We start from the raw sequence: 22,150 nt of genomic DNA on the forward strand, positions 1-22,150 counted from the left end.
ATTCTTAACTTATCCTCTGGTGTCATCCACTACACCGAAGTGTAACGAGTCCATCTGCACACTACGAAGGCCCCTCCAGCTAAATTAACTCCGCGTGATGACATACCTGCTTCTTCAGTTTCGGCATCCTCCACAGAGGTCATTGATACTCCCAGCTCCAGGCATTTTTTCAGGTGTGCTTTAGACTTCATATGTTTTGTCAGATTCCCTATCAAAGGCACAGAGATGATGCTAATTAGTTGGTGTCAGCGAAGAAATCTCTCCCAAGCAGTTTTTGTTTCCCTTTTCCCCGCCTCATCGATAGAAAGGTGCTTAGATTAAAAAACAAGCAGAACTGACTCATTCAAACTCAATCCCCATCACAGCCAGTGTAATTTAATGAGTGTGGGAATTTACATTTTCCCCAAAACTGCTTATATAAACCTCTCTTCAGCAAAATAGTGGCAGTGTTTCTGAGAGCTGATAGCTGGCAATGAACACTAACGTGTACCGATTAAACGTTTCTCGTTAAGTACTTTGAAGGCCATTCCAACCTAGCCCCTTCTTACTCATCTTCCTCTTGTGTATTAGCATACATAGGTGCTGGAACTTGGGGTGCTACCACACATTCCTGGCTTGAAGTGGTTTCCACCATCTACAGGGTTTACAGTTTGATTAAATGGCTCTCAGCACCTCCACTATACAAATTGTTCCAGCACCTCTGTTATCATACCAGCCCCCTCTTCCTATTCCCTGCCAGAAATGCCAGTCTCAGCTGCCTGTATGTTCATTTCTTCCACATGCAACTTAATGTTTTCTTCCATGTTACTTCTTATGCATGGAACATCCTCTCTGAACTCATCTTTAAAGCCACAATCCTAGCATCCCTCAAGTCCCTCCTCAAGACTCTTTTCTATCATGATGCTAAAGGTAAAATGCATTCCAATAATGGCTAGGCATGGGACTAGATAGGGATTAAAAATGTCAACTCCCTCTATTTGTCTGTTATACCTCCTTGTAGGTTCTTATCTTAAATTAGTACCCATTCCTACAAAAAGTGACCAGGCAGTACCTGCGAGGAGCCCCACTGCTGATTTCAAGCATGATGTTGCTTGTGGGCAAACAGGCAGAAGCCTGCCCCCACTTATTGCAGGATTGGGGCCTTTGAAAGTGAGTTTATTAGGTAATGTATTTTACTCTGTGTTTGTATAGTGCTTAGCACAACAGAGTCCCAAGGCTTTGTTCACTCCTGTTATATACATAAGAAATAACAACAACATATCCTTTTGAAGAAGTACAGTGACAGGGTACACTGTAAAAAAATTATTAATCTGCTTCATGTACATTGTTTTGAAATAGGTTGTTGCTTATTAAAATATGTGCCTGTTGGTCCTGGTGCTGCAATCTGCACTAATTTCTACACTGTAATTATATAACTAGAGAGGGGAAAAGCATTATATACATCTATTATTGAAGTAACAAATAAACCACTAAAAATGCCCCTCAGCTAGATCTGACTGCCCCATGATCTTTCCTGAATTAATTGGCTTATTATTTGCAGGCATTATGGAAAAAGTGGGTCTAGAAGAATGATTTGAAGAAAAAGAGGAGAATGAATCAGTCCAGGTGTAGTGGTTCCCATGGAAGAAGGCATGAAAACAGATGTTAGAGAAGTGAGTGGACAAGGTTAATATCAGTGAATAAATAATAATCCTATGAGAAAAGTATTTTTTACCTGTTTTACAGATGCACAGTACAGTTAAATAACTTCCCCAAAGCCACATATTGACTCCATGACAGAGCAGGGAACAGAATCTAGAGGTCCTGGCTCTATATCCTGTCCTCTAATCACCAGACACAATTTATTTCAATGTGAAATATTCAGGAATCCTGTCTCACAGTTCCTAAAGGGTGCCATACTGACATCAAATCAGTCTCTGAATAATTTCTGTAAATGCACTGTGCAGGCATGAAGGGCCCATGCCACAGCCAGTGCAGGTCTATTGCACAGGGCAAAGGAGGTGGAGGTTCAGACCCTATAAAGGACTCCACAGCTCCTTTATACCACAAATCCACTCCGTGTTATACAGGAGGTCAGACAAGATGATCAAAAGTTCCTTCTGACCTTGGAATCTAGTAATCTGTGCTCCATTGGGACTCCCTGCATTCCAGCACACTCAGGGGGTTTTGAGTGGAGATGGAGCAAATTTTAGAGGATGAGACTGAAGGGATGTAGTTTGTGGAGCTGCTACTATGCAGAACCACCAGTTATTCCCTACGGCAGGCGAAGAGGTACTGGAGCCAAAGAAGCTACTAGAGCCCCTAAGTCTGCAGTAGTAGCCATGCAGCTGCACTGCTATCACTTTGTGACCTGGGGGAGGATTCCTTCCCTTTTACACAATGAATATTCCCAGTGCAGGGCCAATTACTCAGGCTGTGCACGGAGAGTGGGATTTGACCTCGTATGACTTCTGTTTACCAGTATCCAAATGATGTTAAAAATGGAGAGGAGACTCAAATGTGTTATATACACACAAAAAATGCTGCGAAAGAAATTGATTTTTTTTAAAAAAAGAGGTAGTTTCAAAGCAAATCCTAAATCAAATTAATATCATTATCCATGGCCTCCGGGTGACAAATGGATGCTTTTTTTCAGTGCTGATAAATACATGTGAACACAAGCTATCAGATCCCTATTCATAATTAATGCAACTGTGGATGGAGTGGCCCACCTGGGAGTCTGTGGATTTGTACATTATTTATAAACTTGAAACTGAACCACTGTACAAGACCATGAAGGCATGCTTTCCTCTGCAGCTGAAACTCTGCTTCTGCATTATGCCACGTGTGTTCCCCTGGAGTATTTTAGATTGCAGCAATTAAAACTTGCACCATGTAACATTTTTAGCATAAAGTAGTATTTGCAAGGGCAGTTCTTATGCCACTACATTTCCTCTGCAGACAAATGGACTTGGTAGGAGCCTATAGCTCTTAAAATTAAGTTATGCAAGGAGTCTCACAGTCTCAGATAAATCCTTGAATCATTTAGATATGAGGGAAAATATATTTAATGGAGTCCCATGTTCATAAATAAAACCATCTTATTTTGATGAAAGTTTCCTCTTTGATTGGAATGATGAATGCTAAATAACTAAGGAATTGGTGGAGGGAGGTGGAAGGGTTCAAGCAGAAAAGGCCAAATACCTTTAGTTTTGAAGGCAAAATTACACAACTTGCATACATAAGGCCGTACATCGGTATGAGTGCGGATATGTTTTTTGAGCATGCTTGGTTTCTTGCAGCGAATCCCACATTCTTCACAAATATATTTTCCTCGCCCACGTCCTCTGACATACACATAATCCTCATTTGATTTATACCTGTTGGAAGAGGGCAATGTATTGAATTATATAGCATCTAAGTCATACATGTACATAAACAGTGTCTTTATATCCCTCTGTGGCCCAATCCTACATGCATTACAGGCACAAAGCTTCCTGTGGGAGTTCTACAACTGATGCACTGTCAAGTTGGGGCCCAGAGTGTATTTACTTTTCAGGAAATGCAGTAATTTGAATATGTTTGCATGTCTTAGTTATTGTTCAACAACTTAAGACCAGCGGCTTAGATCTGATTGGAGTACACAAGAGGACAACCCAGAATATGGGTTTATATGGCTATCTTATGCGGAGCACATTCAGATATCTACTTCCTTGAAATGAAACAGAATTTCATTCCAATGTGCATACTTAGCAGATACGTTATTAAAAGGATTAAAGGCATTCCCTGGTGTATTTAGCCACTTATGTTGTCTGTTTTTGTTAGATGATAAATAAGACATGCAAACGTATGCATACTTTGTTAACTATCATGATGAAGAATACTGAAATAGATGATAGTAAGGGTCCAATTCACAGCCGTGCAGAGGGTGTGCGCAATGGCTACTTTGAGGGTTGAAGTGGAATTTAAGTGATGTATAGGCCTAGGGTGGACATTCTACCCAAGGAAAAATGTCACCCTAAGGGTTCTATGGGAAGGATAGCTGATAAAGAATAATGTACCTAACTCCTCCCTTCTGCTGCTCTTTTCCTGAGAAGTGCAGAATATACACCACTCCCATTGAAATCATCAGGCACTGGGGAGGCTCAACTCACAAACTATTCTCTACAGCTGTGACTGGCACTTAAAAATTAAGTCACTGCATGGAAGAGTCTTCTAACATTGAAGAGGATTCCAGAGGAGTATATGGCATTTTAAGGTTATAGGACTGAAATGTTTTTTTTTTAAAAAAATCAGTTTTTTCCTCAAACAAACTTTGTGATTCATATGTGAAGCAGCATCTCTGACTCAAGGCACTGAGACTAATATCCAGTACATATAAAGAAAATATTCTTCCCTACTCATCTCTGTCCCATTATCCACCAATATGTGGACCCAATTTTCACTTTGGGCACCTGAAGTTAGGCATCCAAAATTCACATTAAAAGCTGCTATTTTTAATCTCTTCCGATCAACACTAATCCTTTTCCTCTCCCTCCCATTTCCCAGTCACCAGGGATAGGACTGCCATCCTGCCATGATCTGGACATCATCTCTTATTAGCCCTTTCTCTGCATCCACCTATCTAGGCTGTGCTCAAGTCTTTACACTTCTCCCGACAGAACATTTCAAAGATTCAGCTTTTTTGGTCTGTTCAGACTCCCAAGGCTCTTGTTCAGGCTCTCTGTCTTGCTACTTGTCTACTCTTGTCCCCATCTCCTGTCTGGCCAGCTACATCACCCCTCTCAAGTCCATTCGAAACTCAGCTGCTAGGCTCTACTTTCTGCCTCATTATTCCAATCACATCACATTCTATTCTGTATGCCTCCCCTTATTCCCCCTTCTCTACGCATTTCACCTGTGCCGCCACATAGTCATCATGCAACAAGTGTGGTCATTATTGATCTGGGCTGGATTTAAACTCAGTGCAGAAGAGTTAAAAGGCTCAACACAAAGCCCGAGCCATGCAGTTCCACTCCAAACTGCCATTTTATTTTGCGTTACTAATTTGATCTCCTCACCAGTATAAAAGAACAAAATAAGCAAGCCATGAACTCTAGATGCAATCCAGTACGTCATTAAACAGCATGGTGTCTGAAGAGATGGAAGGTTTTTCCCCACCCCTCCCCACCCTTCTTTCAATGTAAACTGTAAGTAACTGACTGAAAGGTATTGTAGGATGTAGAATATAAGCTAATGCAATTTAAAATTGTTGAGTTTCCTAGAGAAATATCACTTCCAGTCCTCCCAGGGTTCTGTAGTCATAGGTGAGGGAAAGCAGATTTTGCTATTCAAATAACATCATTTGAATCAAGCTACCTGCCAATGGTAATAATGCCTTTAGAAGGACAACTGTGAGGAAACCTGCATAGGCAAAGCACAAAGACTAAGCCTGCACAAACGAATTGCTCTTATTTTATACTACCTTCTGTGGATCACATAAAACAAAAGCAAGACAAAATGATGAATCTCTTAAAAACAATGATGGACCAATGCTAAGTGATGACACGTAGAGAATATTAGATCTGTTAAAAAAACCCACCACAAGCTAGTTAGTGAAAGGAACGAATCTACAAACAATGCCACTGTTACATAAAATGATACCCTTCTGAAATGAATCTATAAGGATGATGCATTAACATAACAGAATCATCATCCTCCACACTGTCGCTATGCAGGTAAGAGATCTCTATTGGGGAAATCCCATAAGCTAGAAAGACATACAGCCTGTCTACACAGATTATTAAAGCCCACCAATAAATGTACAAAACAAGGCACCTAACTTCTTTCTTCCATACTACAACTGTCTCAAGATACTTGATCTATATCAGGACAAATTCATAGGTGATATGTAAGATGGTGTAAGTTATATCCCTTTACAGTCAGGTAGACACATTTATGCTCATACTCCCTTAGACCTTATCAGTATGTAAGGAAGTCTAAGATGGTGTAATTCACACATCAAGTTTCCTGACGAAGGTGCAAAAAGTTTAAGGTACAATATAGGGTAGCCTGCTTAAATGAACATCTTTCAGAGCCTCTTGTTAATTGTTTTTCTTGCTGAGCTACGCTCTTCTGACAACTAGCATACAGATTACATCAATGTAGAATCCCTTAGGATGGATGATCCAAATTCAGAGATGATATGTAAAGGCAGGTGTGTGAGATACACACTTGTAAGTGGGTGAGAGTCTAATTAGCAGCACTTTATATGTCTTGAAAACTTAGACTCACCTCTGAATTTGGGTCACTGAAAAGTCTCTTTTGTAGTCAGTTTACTGGTTTTTGGTTAGTAGCGCAACACACTACCACAGGGAACACCCAGGATCAGGGATTCCTGGGTTGTCAGGCCCTGGAAGAATCTCAGAGATGACATTCTCAGTCTTCGAAGAGAGATGCAGGGTATGTCCCCTTTTTGCTACAGGTTATAGAGAAATATCAAAGTTTATTTGATTGAGACTGCTCCTACCCACCCACAAGCCTTTTAATGAGTGGGATGCTGAAAAGGTTGAAAAATGACAGAAGACTAAATGGATTGCTGAACGCCTTGTGACCCTGTCCTGACAGGTTAGTTATTCTGAGACACTGCTGCAGGGTAAGGAGAACCCTTGGGCCTGACATGTGTGAAAAGAACCACCCAGCTGGATACCTGGACATTCACCACTACCAACATACAAACACCATCATTTCAGATTTTCATAATACAAATAAAATTATTATGCATGTACTGAGAATATACTGTAACTGACAATCCATTAATATGCTTATCGTAACAAGCTAGATATGGCATTAGCCTAAAAACTACATCAACGGACGATTAGGTCCGTTTTTTCCTCAGCTGCTTACTATTTATTTGTTTTTAATCAATTGAACAACAGCACATTGCTATTACAGCCAGCAGTAGATTAAACTCTGGTTTTAATTTGATTGATCTTACATTTAAACACTGATACCATGGATTTTATTACCAACTAAAATTTTGTACCTGAAAGTCAACATTCAGTAAACAACTAAAATATTCCAGGAATAAGAATAAGAGCGCACAGCTTCCTTGTTAATGCTGGTGCACAATACAGCATTTAACAACAGAAAGATGTTTGCCAGGAGTCCAGTGAACACAAGAAGATTGCCTAAAAGACAAAACATGAGCTATCCATCTTCTTTTATGCCCCAAATAAGAGAAGTGACAATTCAGGAATGCTTTCTATGTATATAGAAAGTATAGTTATACTAATGCAGGGGTGGGCAAACTTTTTGGCCCAAGGGCCGCATTGGGGTTGCAAAACTGTATGGGGGGCCGGTAAGGAAGGCTGGGCCTCCCCAAACAGCCTGGTCCCCAGCCCCTCCCACTTCCCACCCCCTGACTGCCCCCATCAGAACCCCCAGCCCATCCAACCCCCCCTGCTCCTTGTCCCCTGACCACCCCCCCAGGACCCCACCTCCATCCAACCCCCCCATCCCTTGACTGCCCCGACCCCTATATACTCCCCCCGCCCCCAGACAGACCCCCCCACGCCTATCCAACCCCCCCATTCCCCGTCCCCTGACTGCCCCCCCCAGAACCTCCGCTCCATCGAACCACCCCCTGCTCCCTGACTGCCCCCTAGGATCCTTTGCCCCTTACCCAACCCCCCAACTCCCTTACTATGCCGCTCAGAGCAGTAGGAGCTCGCAGTCGCACGGCCCAGCTGGAGCCAGCCACGATGCCCAGAGCGCTGGCGGCGCGGCGAGCTGAGGCTGTGGGGGAGGGTGAACAGCAGAGGAGGGGCCTCCCCAGCTGGGAGCTCAGGGGCCAGGAAGGAAGGTCCCACAGGCCGGATGTGGCCTGAGGGCTGTAGTTTGCCCACCTCTGTACTAATGGCGTAGGCATGGAAATGAGGGGTGCTGGGGGTGCATGATTTCCATCATATACAGGCTTTACAGTTTGGTTCAATGGCTCTCAGCACCCCCACTATACAAATTGTTCCAGGTAATGGCAAAGTAGAGCTGGAAGTAAGTACACAGGCTTTACTGTGTTTCCTACTATCTTGTTACATGACTGACATACAAACAGGAGAAAAGATGCACAGGGAGTGTCAAAACATGGCATGAGCCCAAAAGGCTGTTAATTTCTCTAATTCATCTACATTCAAGTTCAAATCTGTTTACTCTGAAATGACAGGCTAGGTTTGATATTTCCAGTTGCATTTTCTTACCCTCCTTCAAAGATTTTAATTCGTACTGGCTCAGTCTGTTTGGATGCAATGTCTTTATCTCCATGACTTTCTCCTTTTACTCTTTCTTTTATAATATTCCCCACTACTTTCTTTTCAAGTTTTCTGCCAAACAAGAAGAATGGTTCGTGTCTCATCTGTGGAACAAAGTCAATGAATGTTATTACACTCTGGAACATAGAATAAACGCACACTTCATTTCAAGTAGTTTAAACATTTTGGACTGAATTCACCTCTGAGTTTGGATGCAATTCCATGAAGCCAATTAATTTGGCCCTTTACGTCTGGTGAGAGATGGGGAGGGGCAGAACAGACACATTTTAAAGGAGCTTTATCTGGTGACACAGCTAAAGCATCACCACATCATGCTGGCCAGTCATGGCTGTGGTATGCTGAGCACTTGGGACCAAATCTGGAGGTCCTTATTCAGTTGCCATTCAGTCTTTATTCAGGTAACTCCCATTAATGTCAATGTTTGTTACCAGAAAAAGGCTCGAGTAAAAACTAAATGACCCATGTGAAATAAGGCCCTCCAGCGTCCTGCTCTTCTACCATCTTCCATCGTCACCGAAATCATACTCTGAATCAGCTGTCAGAGCACGCAGGGGAAGAACAGGGGGCAAAAGCCATGACCCTAGAATGCTCACTCGGAGTATGTTGTACCTTTTGATTTTCCAATGTGGATAGTTTTAAAAGTGACAAAGAGGTACATAGGATAATCATATAGGCTTAAACAGGACATATTACATTCACATTTTGCTTTGAAGCTTTATTTAACCTTTCAGGAATGATGCATTTTCTATTCAAAACATTAGAAAAGCTATAATGGATACAATTTCTACTTATTATTGACAATTGCAACTGTCAAATATCAGCTTTTCATTATACTTACATTGATTTATGCATCATAATTTATTTCAATTTTCAGTTTGGTGTGATGTCTAGATGAAAGGGGTTTTTTTTAACCTATTGTTTACCTGAGCAAACTGTTTCCATGCACTTGATGAGGTCAGTTTACCAGCTCCAGGTCTATGCATAGCAGCCAAAGAATAAATTTCTGCGGTGTTTTTCTGCTTGGACCTTAGAAGTGCTAGAGTAGTCTTTGTACTTAACCCTGATGGGTTTGGGTTACATGAACTAATGCACCATGAAGCATAAACTGAAGATTTGAGGGTTGCTTGTTGAATGTAATTGGGCTTGGTATAGTTTAAGAAACACCAGCTCACAGTAGTAGTAGTGCGTAGACTAGGGAATTGAAAGAGCTGCTGAAAATCTGCTCCATCTGTTAGGAGGATGGTTGAGTGTGCTGCTTTCCCATTTGGATTGGATGCCATCTGGATCAACATACCAGGAGGCAATTTCTGCTGTCGCAGTTGGTCTTCAGTCTGAATTTCTCCTGATGGCAGTGAAGACCTCTGTGGGCTCATGCTCATATCTGATGCTGTATCATCCACATCCAATTCTTCTGGTGACTCTCTTCCTTCAGACGGGCCACTCGACTTGTGCCCTGGTGATGCTGAATCAAAACTGGAAAGCTTTTCCCTGCTCAGGAAAGGGTCAGCTATTGGCATGCTGGCAGATGGGAAGTCTTGAGATGATGAGGACGATAACGGTGAAGAGGATGACATGGACAGCACACTTTCCTTTGGCTCAGTAGCACAGCTCTGCCTAACTAGCTGAGGCTTTTGCGGTCTGGGAAAATCCTTCTTTATATCTGAATTAGTCAACTCTACTGCACTTAGCTCCTCAACAATCTGTCCATACATTTTTTCTTCTTTGACCCTTTTCTGCTGCTTCGTCTCTATAAAGAGCTCCAAGCTGCTTGCTGGTGAAAGCATTCGTTTGCTTCCTCCCAGGGTAGAGGCAGTGTCGGAACTGGATGTCAGACACAATGGGATTGAGGATTCCAAGCCAAGTGGTAGAGTCTGTGGTACTTTCCACAGAGGATATTTTTCTAACCCACCATTCTGACCTAATATCTGGGCTATGTTAAATCCCAGTCCTTGCATGGCTGCATTTGTTGATAATGTTCTTTGAGAAACGGTCTCATCCACTTTGCAAATGACAATAGCAGGGCTGTTGTTCTGTGCAAGGATCTGGGAAATGCTTGTATACATGACACTGCCATAAGATGGAACGTGGGTCTGAATCCTGACAGGAACAACTGTTCCCGGTAAAGACTGTACAGACCCATCATTCAGGGAGTCAAAACCTGTCTGTAAATGCTGCTCAGAGGAGGTATCTGCTGATTTAATATTAGGGTCTGGGAGGTACTTAGCATTTTTCGAATACTGCCCAGATGTTTCTGAGTAACGCTGGTACGTTTGCTCTTTCGCATGCACATATTCAGCCGGTTTCTTTCCAATATGCTCTTGAGTGTGCTCCAGGTGATAACGAGGATGAATTTCTGTTTGGAAAGGTTGTTTGACATAAGCTTTTTGTAACTGCTGTACAAAATGATGAGGCAAGTTTCTCTGATGAGGTAAAGGTTCTGTACATGACTGCCACAAGACAGGTTGCTGAGCTGGTAAGGGAACCATACAGACAGCAGGATATGGAAACTGAAACAAGGCATTGGGAATGGGGGGAAATGGAACTTTTTCTTGATGTGCAAATAGGTGCTGCTGCTCTGATGGATATTTGTTTGAAATATAAGGTGCTTGTTGAATCAAGGGATTCCTTAAAATGTCCTGACTGTCTGCAAGGATGGCGTGTTGCTGGGCAAGCTGTGCACCAGAACCAACAGCCTGCTTTCCAGAGTCATCTGCCTGAATGGGCTGAAGCACAGAGGTGGGCGAATGATGCCAAACAACTTGGGAAGAGCGAAGACCAGCATGTATGTGTTCCATCTGCTCTTGCTTTATACTTTGTTCCACACTTGAATCAGTTTGGGGAATCTCTGGGAACCCACTAAAAGAAGCCTGACGGACCAGAAAGCATTTCTTCCTTTCTCGTGATGGAGATAATCCCGCAGAAGGTGCCCCGGCTGCTGAAGCATGAGACAGATTCCCATAATCAAAGGATTTACTTCGGATCTCTGGGATTTCGGCAGCATGCGGACAAGGCATCTGTTCAGATGAGCAACGTCTCATTTCCTTCTGATGGTGATGCCCAGGGACAGAAAGTGAATAAGCACCAGCTGGAACAGTTAAAAACTCAGACTGTTTTCCAAACTCATCCTGTTTGAAAGGCATGATGAACTTGGTATTTTCTTCCCTTTCAAAGGACATTGAAAAACTTGAACTATGGGACAAATTACTTTCTTGGCTAGGGCTGCGAGAGAGGTTTGTGCCAATGGATTCAAAGCTGGACTCTCCAGAGGAGTGCTCCATGTCAGCAAGCCGTAAGCGTTTCTTTTTGGGTGGTAATTTTTCTGCTGGGAGTTGAGAAAGAGTTTCACTTCTTTGCGGCCACTGGAATTCTTCAGTGGGTCTTTCCTGCTCTTTAGTCTGAACTTCTTTATCTTTCTCAGGTTTATCTGGTTCCTCTGTAACACGGATCTCAGGTACTTGTATGTTATGCTGGCGAACCAGTCTGGGCTGCATATGGTATGGTTGTAGCTGTTGGGATGGTGACGGTTTATTCACACTCTCAGCATTTTCTGTTTGCTGAGCCCGCTCTGGGCTCACTGGGGACTCAGAAATCTCGCTCTCACAGGTTTCAGACAGCAAGTAGGTTTTATCTTGCAGGCAAGCAATATGTTCTGTAGATTCAGACCTTTCAAATGAGTTTGGCCTGCTCAGTGAGTTTGTATGCTGAATGACAGAGATGACATTTCCAGGGGGTTTTCTGTTCAGTGACTCTGCCGTCTTTTCTTGCTCTGCGGTTAAAGGTGACTCTTCTAATGAAGCTGATAGGCTTCCAGACTGCAGGAGAGGTCTACAGATTTCAAAACGCTCGGGGTGACAATGGGCAGAATTATCCAGGCCTTGAAAAGTAAATCCACTTCTTGGCCCTTCCTGAATTTGGGGTTTGGGGTCAAAATCTGAAGGCAGCGTCCCCACCGGGGTGCCGGTACCACTGCTGCAAAGCATGGGAACATCCTCCTCATCCCCAACGCTCTTCTCTTTTCTGCGTTTTCTGTTTTCAAATGTGGTTCCATATACAGACGGCACTGGCTGCGATTGTCCAAATGAATCAACAAAGTATTCCCCTCCTTGTTTTATCCCACCTGAACATGGCAAGTCTCGGTAGTTCAGCTTCTGAGTTTCAAATTCTTCCCATTTTCTGTAATGCTTTCCACAAGCATCATAGTCATAGAAGGTTCTTTCCCCTGCTATCAATTTCTTCTCCTTTAAGGCTGGCCCTTTTTCACCACCTGTTGACCTGCTGGAAGCAACAAGGATATTTTTTCCTGTTCTCCCATGGTAGTCTGGATCTGAGTGCCCCTCCTGCACTGAGGGCAACTCAAAGGCAGCTTGTCTTCTTAACATCCTCTGATGGGAAATTCCTACTGTCCCAGGATAAAATACATCATCTGAACCAGTCATTCTCTCATCGAAGGAATGGCTTCCTCTCAAAGATGAGGGGACACTTAAATTGGTTGCAGAAGATGTTGGCATGGAGTTACTTCTAATAAGTGGAGAAGCATCTATTGGAGGCTCTAAAAGTCCAGGTGTGTCACCCTGCTGACTTACTGGGTAAAGGTTCAGTTCATTTTTGATGGATGATGTAGTCTGGGATTGTTTGGACTCTGTATTGCTACCACTGAAGACTTGGGTAGATGTAACAGTGCTCAGTTTACTGGGATCAATGAGTGCTTCTTTATTTGGAGTTAGAGGAGAAATATGTTCTTCAAGCATCTTGATGTCTAATCTGGTGTTCACCAGAGGTAGTGGCTGCTCCACTCTGCCCTTTCTTCCCATTAAATTGTGTTCCTGATTGGCTGTTGCCTCTGTTAGTGCTGTCCTTTGACTAATCCGATAGAATTTCCCAAAGATTATTTCTTCATAAGACTTTGCATTAGTATTTGGAGGGCTTACTTGTTGCTCTGCACTTTCTGAGCGGGAAAAGTAACCAGAATCAGTGCTTCCTTTGCTATGTGGGCTCAAAAGATTCAGTGACTGCTCAGAGTCTTGCCCTTTTTTCTCTGACAGTCTTAGTGCAAGTCGCTGTTTAACTGTATGAGAGTCGTCAGACTTAGTACTTAAGGATGGGTTTTGTAACATGTCAGATCCAATGTACTGTGAACTCTCACTGGGTAACTGAATCCCACTTTTAGGGATAATCAAAATGGGCACTTTCATTGGGCCTCCCAATGATTCATCTATGGACGAGTGAAAGTTACTTCTGCTAGCAATGTCCAGTGGCATCTGTGGGACTGGGCTCAGTTTGTCAGAACTTTCCACAAGCAATGAGGTCTCATCATCTGTGTCTGTGCTTTGCTCACCATCTGAATGTATTTCTGCTTCCACATCAATAAAACTGGAATCTAGATCCAATTTAGATACAGCTGACTCTGTGAAAGGTACCAATCCTGCTTTAATTGCATGGGCATGTGATTTCCTGTGCTTGTATAAATTGCTCTTTGTCTTAAAAGAGAAACCACAAGGAACACAAGGGTATGGCCGTTCCCCAGTGTGGGACCTAATATGTTTTTTAAGTACACTAGGTTTGGCACAAGCCCTGCTACAGTAAGGACAAATATATTTGCCAGGCTTTTTGGGTTTGTGCTCTTTCTTGTGAGCATCTTCTGATTGTTCTATCGATGTCTGAGAATATTGGCTATATGCAGGGTTCAAACTTGAAATCTTCTTTCTAGAGAAACCTCCACTATGGCCATGCAAGTGAAAGGGAAATAAGTCCTCTGAGGCAACTGATTGCAAGTGGCCAGAAAACTGCCATGTGTGGCCTTCCAAGCTCTGATGTGGCTTTATGTTGTGCAAGAACCCTTGTGGCAATGAATGCTGGGGAAAAGAAAGTGAATGTTGACATGAGTAGGGACTTGGCCGATGCTGTGGATATTGCTTCTCTGTGACTTGCTGCCCAGCTTCACTGGATGATCCGAGTTTCCCAGAACTAAAAAGTTGTGCTGATGTTGTGTTTCCAGTTTGCTCGTGATCTGTTTCTGGTTGCCTCTGTACTTCTTGATTGCCAAAAGTGCTCATCTTAATAACAGCTGAATGTTCTTGCCTCCATCTAGTTGGTACTTTAGCAGTTTCTCCAGACCTTGAGGTAGCTTTTTGCCCTATAGCTGTGTCCCCAGAGTCCATTTTGTTACACAAGGTCTTAAGTGCTAGTTCACTTGAAAGCTGTGCAGAGACATGGAGTGTGTCCAATGCTGTGCTTTTTAAAGTTTTGTTGCTCCCATTTTTCCAGAGCCTTTGCAAGTTCACAGACTTCTCTTTCTCTTTTGAACTTTCCACACAGTAGTCTATAGGCATTAGATTCGAGTGTGTATGCTAATATAATTATCATACAATTCTGTTCATAGCAGGAACTTTCCCAAACAGTTTATCATGCATTTGCAAGGAGTTGGTATGGCATTTGAACATTTTCCATTGTAAGTGTTGAGATGCAGAATGATCCAGAGAGATATTTGTTGATCTACTATAGCAAAGTCCTTTTCATCCCTTCCACAACAATGCAGCTACCTGTAAGAGAAGAAAATAAAAACACACATATTAATACAAGTGGGTAATTACCACATGAGCAACTTAATTTGTTTCAAAATTCTCAAAAGGAAGAGTGATGAATACAAAAATGTAATAATATTGTAGTAATTTGCATTTGTATTGCATCTTTCTTCCAAGCTTATTAAGGGACTTTTTTAATCTTAATTAAGCTTCACAAAACCCATGGACAGGAGCAAGAATAGAGAATGAACAGGTTGAGAAGATAACTGAAGGTCACATACCAAGTCAGTGAAAGAACTAGGACTAGAAACCAGGGCCTAAGTTTTTAAAAATGACTAATAATTTTAGGTGCCTCATTTTGGGGTGTCCAATTTATGACACCTTATAAAAGTGGACTTGATTTTCAGAAAGTTCTGAACACCTAATTTTTTCCAATCAGGCCCTTTTAAGATGGCTCAAGATGGGCACCCAAAAATTGAGGTCCCCAGAATTACTATGCAGTTTTTAAAATGGAGTCCTTTATGAGACTCTCTACGTAAAAGGATAAATGGAAGCAATTTTCCCTCTTGGTATTGACACCTCCTCATCAATTATTGGAAGTGGACTACATCCACCCAGACTAAATTGGCCTTCAGCACTGGTTCTCCACTTGTAAGGTAACTCCCCTCTCTTCACGTGCCAATATATATTTATGCCTGTATCTGTAATTTTCACTCCATGCATCTGAAGAAGTTGGTTTTTTAATCACGAACACTTATGCCCAAATAAATCCGTTAATCATTAAGGTGCATCAAACTCCTGGTTGTCTTTATGAGATGAGTCCTAACTCTCAGTAACCTGCTCTCATCACTAGATCACATAATTGCCTTGCGCAAGTAAATGTAGATGACTGCTTTTTACATTTTTTTTAAAGTCAGCAGTAAATAATTAAATATGTTACATACAATTTTTTTTGTAAAAGCATTTAAAATATAAGCTAAAACACCAGCCCCATCAATTCACCTCTTCATCTTCAAGTCTACAGTATAACATTTTAGTCAGAGTATACTGCTAGAGAAGAATTATTGAGGACAGCAAGAGTTTAAAAACTACGTTTATGACACTTAAGCATGTCATATTTGAAAGTAATTTAGAACTGCACAGTATCTAACCAGGTTTCAGCGCTTGATATGCTTAAGTACAACTGGTTTCCACAGTTCTGTTTGTAAATAAGTAAAGCTCTGGGGCCTGATTTATGCATCCAACCAGAGTGCTTGAATTGGAAGAAAAATGCAGGATCTCTGCTGTCATATTATCAGAACATAGTATATTTCCAGGATGAAACAGGGCTAAGGAAAAAGGGAGCCAGGATTCCACAACAGATGGAAGATGAAGGGAAGAAGCATTATATTTCTGTGGCTGAAGGACTGCACTTGAGTTGAAAAAAACTGGCAAAGAGCAGGAAAGTGGGAACAGGACAGGAAGAGATGTAATTTTGTTTTCCATAATAAAAACATTACCTGCATCTTCTAGACATCTAATATACATGACTGTCTTGAATATTCCTGTGAAAGAAACAAATGCAGTCAGGAGAAAGTCTTGAAATATATAACTGGCATTGGAAAGAAAAATAGGGTAACTTCCTATTGTGTAAAGCAGTGCCTGATAAATGCACTTGGCCGTCCCCAGGTCATGAGCAAGAAGCTTCCCCTGGAGAGTTGGAGGCCTGAGCCTGATATCTCTCAGTGTCCAGACTGTGGCTGGAACAATCATAGCAACAACTGTATTTGAATAAAGAATGTTGTTAGCACAGTTTTAAGAGATTTTCCCATGTAGAAAGGGAGACCCATGTTAAAAATCCAAGTTATTCTGAGATCCATATTATTCTCAGAATAATTTACAAAATTCTTTCACCCATGCTCTAAAACTGTGCTGTAGTCTAATTAGGAGGATTATCTGTAGTTTAGTTCAGCTAGCATGGTTCTCAGAAAAAAAATATCCCTTTTCATTTTTATCAGAAAAACAATTCTAGACACACATTAGCAACAACTTTTAAATATGACCACTGCTAGCACAGTTAACAATTTGTTTTTGATACTTTAAACTATGTGTTATTAACCGAAACGGAAAAGCCTAGTACTTTATTAACATATTTTGAAACCTACTTTTCATATTTTCATGTGCAAACCCTTCGCCTCAACTTCCATGTTGAGCACAGATGTGCCAAGTCAAATCAGCAAGAGACTTCTATGACAAATACCTTATTTTACTACTCTGCAAAGAGAAGTATATTATCTAACATGCAGAAACTACCAATATTTCAAGCTAAAGAACGGATAATAATGATGCATGCTTTCTTTAATACCTTTGGCAGGACTTTGCTCCCATTGGAATTATTGAGATGAGCCCACCTACAATGATCAAGAACTGTACTGCAAGCTAAGTAGAGCACATCATTTGCCTTAAGTTGTGAGGTCCTCTCTGGAAGTGGACCAATCCCAGGTTTTCCTGTCATAATGTGGAAATACAGCCAAGCCATCAAAACACATTAGTGCACTATCTTCTCATTTCATTTTACATCATTGAAAATGTCGATCATGAAAAGATTAGTGAGAAACTGGGAACTGTATTTTTGTCAAATCAAGAGGTTAGCACTTTTAAGGGAGCATTATTCCCTCTCACTCCTTTTTCTAGGATGCCCGGGTCTGCTATATACAAGGCACAAGTATTCATTTGACTATGGAGCACCTGAAATGTCATAACTAGAGCAAGTTATTAAGTCGCTGTACTGGAAAGCATTAAAAGAAAATTTGGTAAATCACAGTTCTCAGTGCTTCCCAGCTTGTAGTTCATATTACAATCCTTGTAAATGAACAAATTGCAAGTATGTATTTCAGGTGAAATCCTGAGTTCCTGACACAGAAAAACTCTTACCAACTCCAGAGTAAGAGTTAGACCCTGCTCAGTATTAAGGCTTTTTTTGTGTGTGCTGCTTTGCCAGCATAAAGCTGCACTAAAACCACTGTAACTGGCCCCCGGAGAATTTCTACTCTGTAGAGCAATACTTAGCATAGAGCTGCTGTACTGGCTGCTACAGGACCCTTGTATTTATACAGGGGGCATTGGAAGAGTCCTCAGGTTGCTCTAGTTTCTGCCAACCAGCCTCAGAAGTAAACGGAGCACAAAGGCCATCTGAGCTGAGTATGGTCTGCAACTGAGGATCTGACCATAAGTGAAGATCTACCTCAGGATTTGATCCCTGGCAGCGAATAGTAATAGAATACTTTTGGCATGACCTCCCTTCTCCCAATTCCCTCTGCTCTGCCAATGATACCCACATTAACAGCCATTTGTTGATTGAATATTGTTACCATATGATGGCTTTAGGTAGCCTATGATGAGTTTGGTGGTTATATTCCAGATCCCAGTTGACAAGAGTCCCTATAGTAATACACCACAATAAAAGCTGAACCTGAAGTCCTTGCTAATTAAGACAAAATCAGAGCTAAGTTAGGTCTGAAAAAGTGGGCTCAACAATTGGCACTAATCGGCAGCCTATGAATTCAAGAACTAAATGGGCAAGGAGACTGTTCTTCTCACACCTGTACCTTAGAGTTGAGGTGCATTAGGGGTCCAGTTTGTGGAAGTTGTAGAATTGTCTGTACCTGGATAAACACATGGATTCTGGCTCTGGGGTTGTCAGTAAGGCACCTTTCATGAGCTCTACATTCATACACAGAAAACCAAACCAAAACAAAGAAGACCATCATTTACAAATTTCTTATGCACCTTGCATGATAATCTAATCACAAGAGGAATTCCATTTCTCCAGTCTTTGACCTAGATTTATTAAGAACACAATGAAGAAGATGCCCAGATACCTGAGCTTTGTGAAAACATTTACCCCTTCTTAATCACAGATTTTTTACTTTATATTTCCAACATTCTTGTGTTAGGAGACTCTTCTGATTGTGGTTTTGTAGCTGGCATCCTACCTGACAATTTGAATGTTTCTGGCTATGCATGCAAATACTTGTGCTCATCACCTGCACTTGGCAAAGTTTTATATTATTTCACAATAGAAGAATGTTTGTGCCTTTTCTGCAGTTCTGAAGGAACACCATAGAATCCTTTTGCACATATAATTTAAAGAAAGTAGCCCAGTTTAACCGAAGTAACCATATTCTCTTTAATCTACCATCTCTTGTATTTGAGTATTTTTGGGTACTGTAGTTATCTTTTTACCCTAGAAGACACTATCCCAATTTATTCATTTGTTTAATTCTACCACAGTCAATTTGATTTCTGTATTTTATCTTATTTTACTGAATTCATCTGACGTTCTCCAAAGCTAACCATTTCATTAGAAAAGGAGTACTTGTGGCACCTTAGAGACTAACAAATTTATTAGAGCATAAGCTTTCGTGAGCTACAGTGAGTGAGCTGTAGCTCACGAAAGCTTATGCTCTAATAAATTTGTTAGTCTCTAAGGTGCCACAAGTACTCCTTTTCTTTTTGCGAATACAGACTAACACGGCTGCTACTCTGAAACATTTCATTAGAGGCATTCCACAGCATTGTTGCTTTGAAATGCAATGAAATATTAAGAACACTGAAAACATTTGTAAGTTAAAATGAGCAGGGCTAGTCTTCACAATGTTTCATAAAATCTCATTTCATAATATTTTAGCATTTTCATGCATGTACAAAATAAACATTGCTTCACTGAGGATGCTAACAAAATATATGTTTGATTGTTTTTAAACAAACATACCTGCATTGCAACTGCCAGAGGGGAGAATCTTAGAGCCCAGTCTTTCAGTATGATCAATTTTCAGAGTAGCAGCCGTGTTAGTCTGTATTCGCAAAAAGAAAAGGAGTACTTGTGGCACCTTAGAGCTGTAGCTCACGAAAACTTATGCTCTAATAAATTTGTTAGTCTGATCAATGTGAGCACATATTTGTGTTTGTGGGGATTCACAAGGAAGTTATGAGCTTAGGGGGTTGCACTAGCAGATCCAATTACAATATCATGGTCATAGAGATTGAAGCACCAACTCTGAAATACTTAGAGTCTCTGGAATCCCAGGACTGCATGCTGGTTCCAGGATTTCATTCACAATTATTTGGGTATGCAGTTTTGTGTGCACAGTAATTTATGGGTTCTGAGGCCAGATTTTGTATTTGTAAAAGCAGCATTGGCATACCATCTAACTTCCTAACAGGCACACTCCATATATTTAGATACTGTTATTAAAATTTGCCTCATATTTTGCATAACATTTTGGAATCTTTCAGGCTGAAAGTTGAAGAGCTGTACACTTCTGTTAATATTTATAAAATTGATTATTTTGTTTCTAATTAGGTTTTGCCCAGCTCATTTTAGCCTTGTTGTCCTCGAGGAATTATATCACAAATGACTAAACAGAGGATGCTGAATGGCTCAGATGATTAGGGAACAGTCCAAATCCCATTAAAGTGGATGAAGAGGCCCCTATTTAGTTCAATGTGTGTTGGATCAGGCCCTAAGAAATTACAGCCTTTTACCTCTAAGCCACTGAAGTCAGTGCTGATTAAAAGAAAGGATTACCCGAGAACAGATATGTATATATACACAATAAGTTGGTCTCAGTTTAGACCTCAGTAGACAGGTTTCAATTTCAGAAAATCCATCTCAACTTGCAGCACTATGCATCCTTGTTGGAAGTTTCAGTATAAAGATATAAAGGTCAAGGGATAAATAGGCATAGAGAAGGAATTACTCTCTATCTGTCTTGGATGTGATCCCTCCAAATTATGGATCAGCCATATTGCCATGGCAGTGAGGGGAGGTTTATATCCATTCTGTGGACCTGATCCAAAGCCCATTTAAGTCCACAGAAGTCTTTCCATTGACTTCAAGGAGCTGTGCACACAAGCATGAGGATAATGCTTCTAGAGAAAGAGCCAAATTACTTCAATGGCATCTTAAGTTAAGGGCCAAATTCTGCCCTAACTCACACTACCATGAATCTGAAGCTATTAACATTAAATCCATCGAGGTAACTCCAGATTTACACTGTGTAACTCAGAGCAGAATCTGGTCCTTATTTAGCTTTAAATTGTAACAAATAACAGTTTGAAATTAACTGCTGTGATCTGGAAATAAATGAATCCATCACCTCCAGAAAGTTCACAAAGAAAAAGTGAACAGCACATTGTGCTAAATCTTGAGTTGCTTGGTTGCATGGAGATGTAGATTTTTGGTGGTTGTTAGGATCCTGGCTTGCTTTATAGATGCTCACAGCCCAGCTGCAGCCAAACACACAATTCTTGCTAAATTAAATATCATAAATATAATTTTAAAAGTACAGCTGTCACTCTCTCTCTCTCTAAAAAAAAACCCTTTAAACTTAAGTTGAGGGTATTTTAAGAAGTCATATACAGCAGACTTGCTTTATCATTGACCTTTTCACTATAATGAGAAGGATTGCTCACTCAAAGTACATCACTATTTCCTGCCCCAGCATCACGCATAATGTACATATTACTACCGGATGGAAAATATGTATAAAAAAAGCTTACACGTTGCCAGAGTCCAACTGAACACAGACTTATTTCCGCAGGATGATTGTTCAAAAAAAAAGCTACATAGGAGCCAAATTCATCTTAAACACCTTCCCTTATTGGTGAAAGTTCCCAAACTAACCACAGTTCTTCTCCTTGAATTGAACAAATAACTGCTATCAGAGAGATAGCGAAACAGCCTGCAGTACATACAACCTTGTCAGTCAATTAACATCCTCATTGATCTTTCTAATCAAATTGCTTTTAAAAGAAGGGGTAAATATTCTGCATCTGATTGCCTAACCTAGCCATGCAGACCATTCTGCAACAGTTTCCCTGAGGTATTTGAGCATGTCAGATAATACTGCACTTAACTGTCCGGTTGACCATGTTCCAAAAAGGACATATTGAATCTATCTGTATACATAGCAGAAAAACTGGGATTATGCAGATATGAAGCTAAATGAGATAACTGTGTAAACTGTTAATCTTCTCCCATGACTACTTATTTCCATTGAGAATAAGTTAAAGCATGAAAATTGATGGGTAAAACATCAATAATTGCCCATGTGCACTTTAAAAAGTTCTGTTGGAACAACTGCAGATTTAATAGACATGAGTCATTGATGGGATTTTTATAACACCACAAATCCTAATAATATTGGATAACTCAAATTTGTGGAAAATAGGGACTAGGGAGTATTCCACTATATGTAACTCTAGACTGTTCTCAGTGGTAGCAGATGACAGAACGAGGAGTAATGGTCTCAAGTTGCAGTGGGGGAGGTTTAGGTTGGATATTAGGAAACACTATTTCAC

At 40.9% G+C, this 22,150-nt stretch overlaps 1 protein-coding gene across 3 annotated transcripts in view; it reads right to left on the minus strand.

Annotated features, from left to right (window-relative positions):
- The window catches only part of HIVEP2 (HIVEP zinc finger 2), a 157,615-nt gene that overhangs the window by 8,985 nt on the left and 126,480 nt on the right, over positions 1–22,150 (minus strand). For all 3 annotated transcript variants that reach the window (XM_038394849.2, XM_038394850.2, XM_043511121.1), the window contains exons 3-7: positions 16,306–16,350; positions 9,209–14,824; positions 8,214–8,368; positions 3,184–3,359; positions 107–208 (exon numbers count right to left, since the gene is read on the minus strand). In XM_038394849.2, coding sequence (XP_038250777.1) covers positions 107–208; positions 3,184–3,359; positions 8,214–8,368; positions 9,209–14,614 — 5,839 coding nt within the window. In that variant the 5' untranslated portion in view covers positions 14,615–14,824; positions 16,306–16,350. The remainder of the gene's footprint in view (positions 1–106; positions 209–3,183; positions 3,360–8,213; positions 8,369–9,208; positions 14,825–16,305; positions 16,351–22,150) is intronic.

The sequence above is a fragment of the Dermochelys coriacea genome, chromosome 3 (assembly GCF_009764565.3).
Source record: "Dermochelys coriacea isolate rDerCor1 chromosome 3, rDerCor1.pri.v4, whole genome shotgun sequence".
In the NCBI taxonomy this organism is placed as follows: Eukaryota; Metazoa; Chordata; order Testudines; family Dermochelyidae; genus Dermochelys; species Dermochelys coriacea.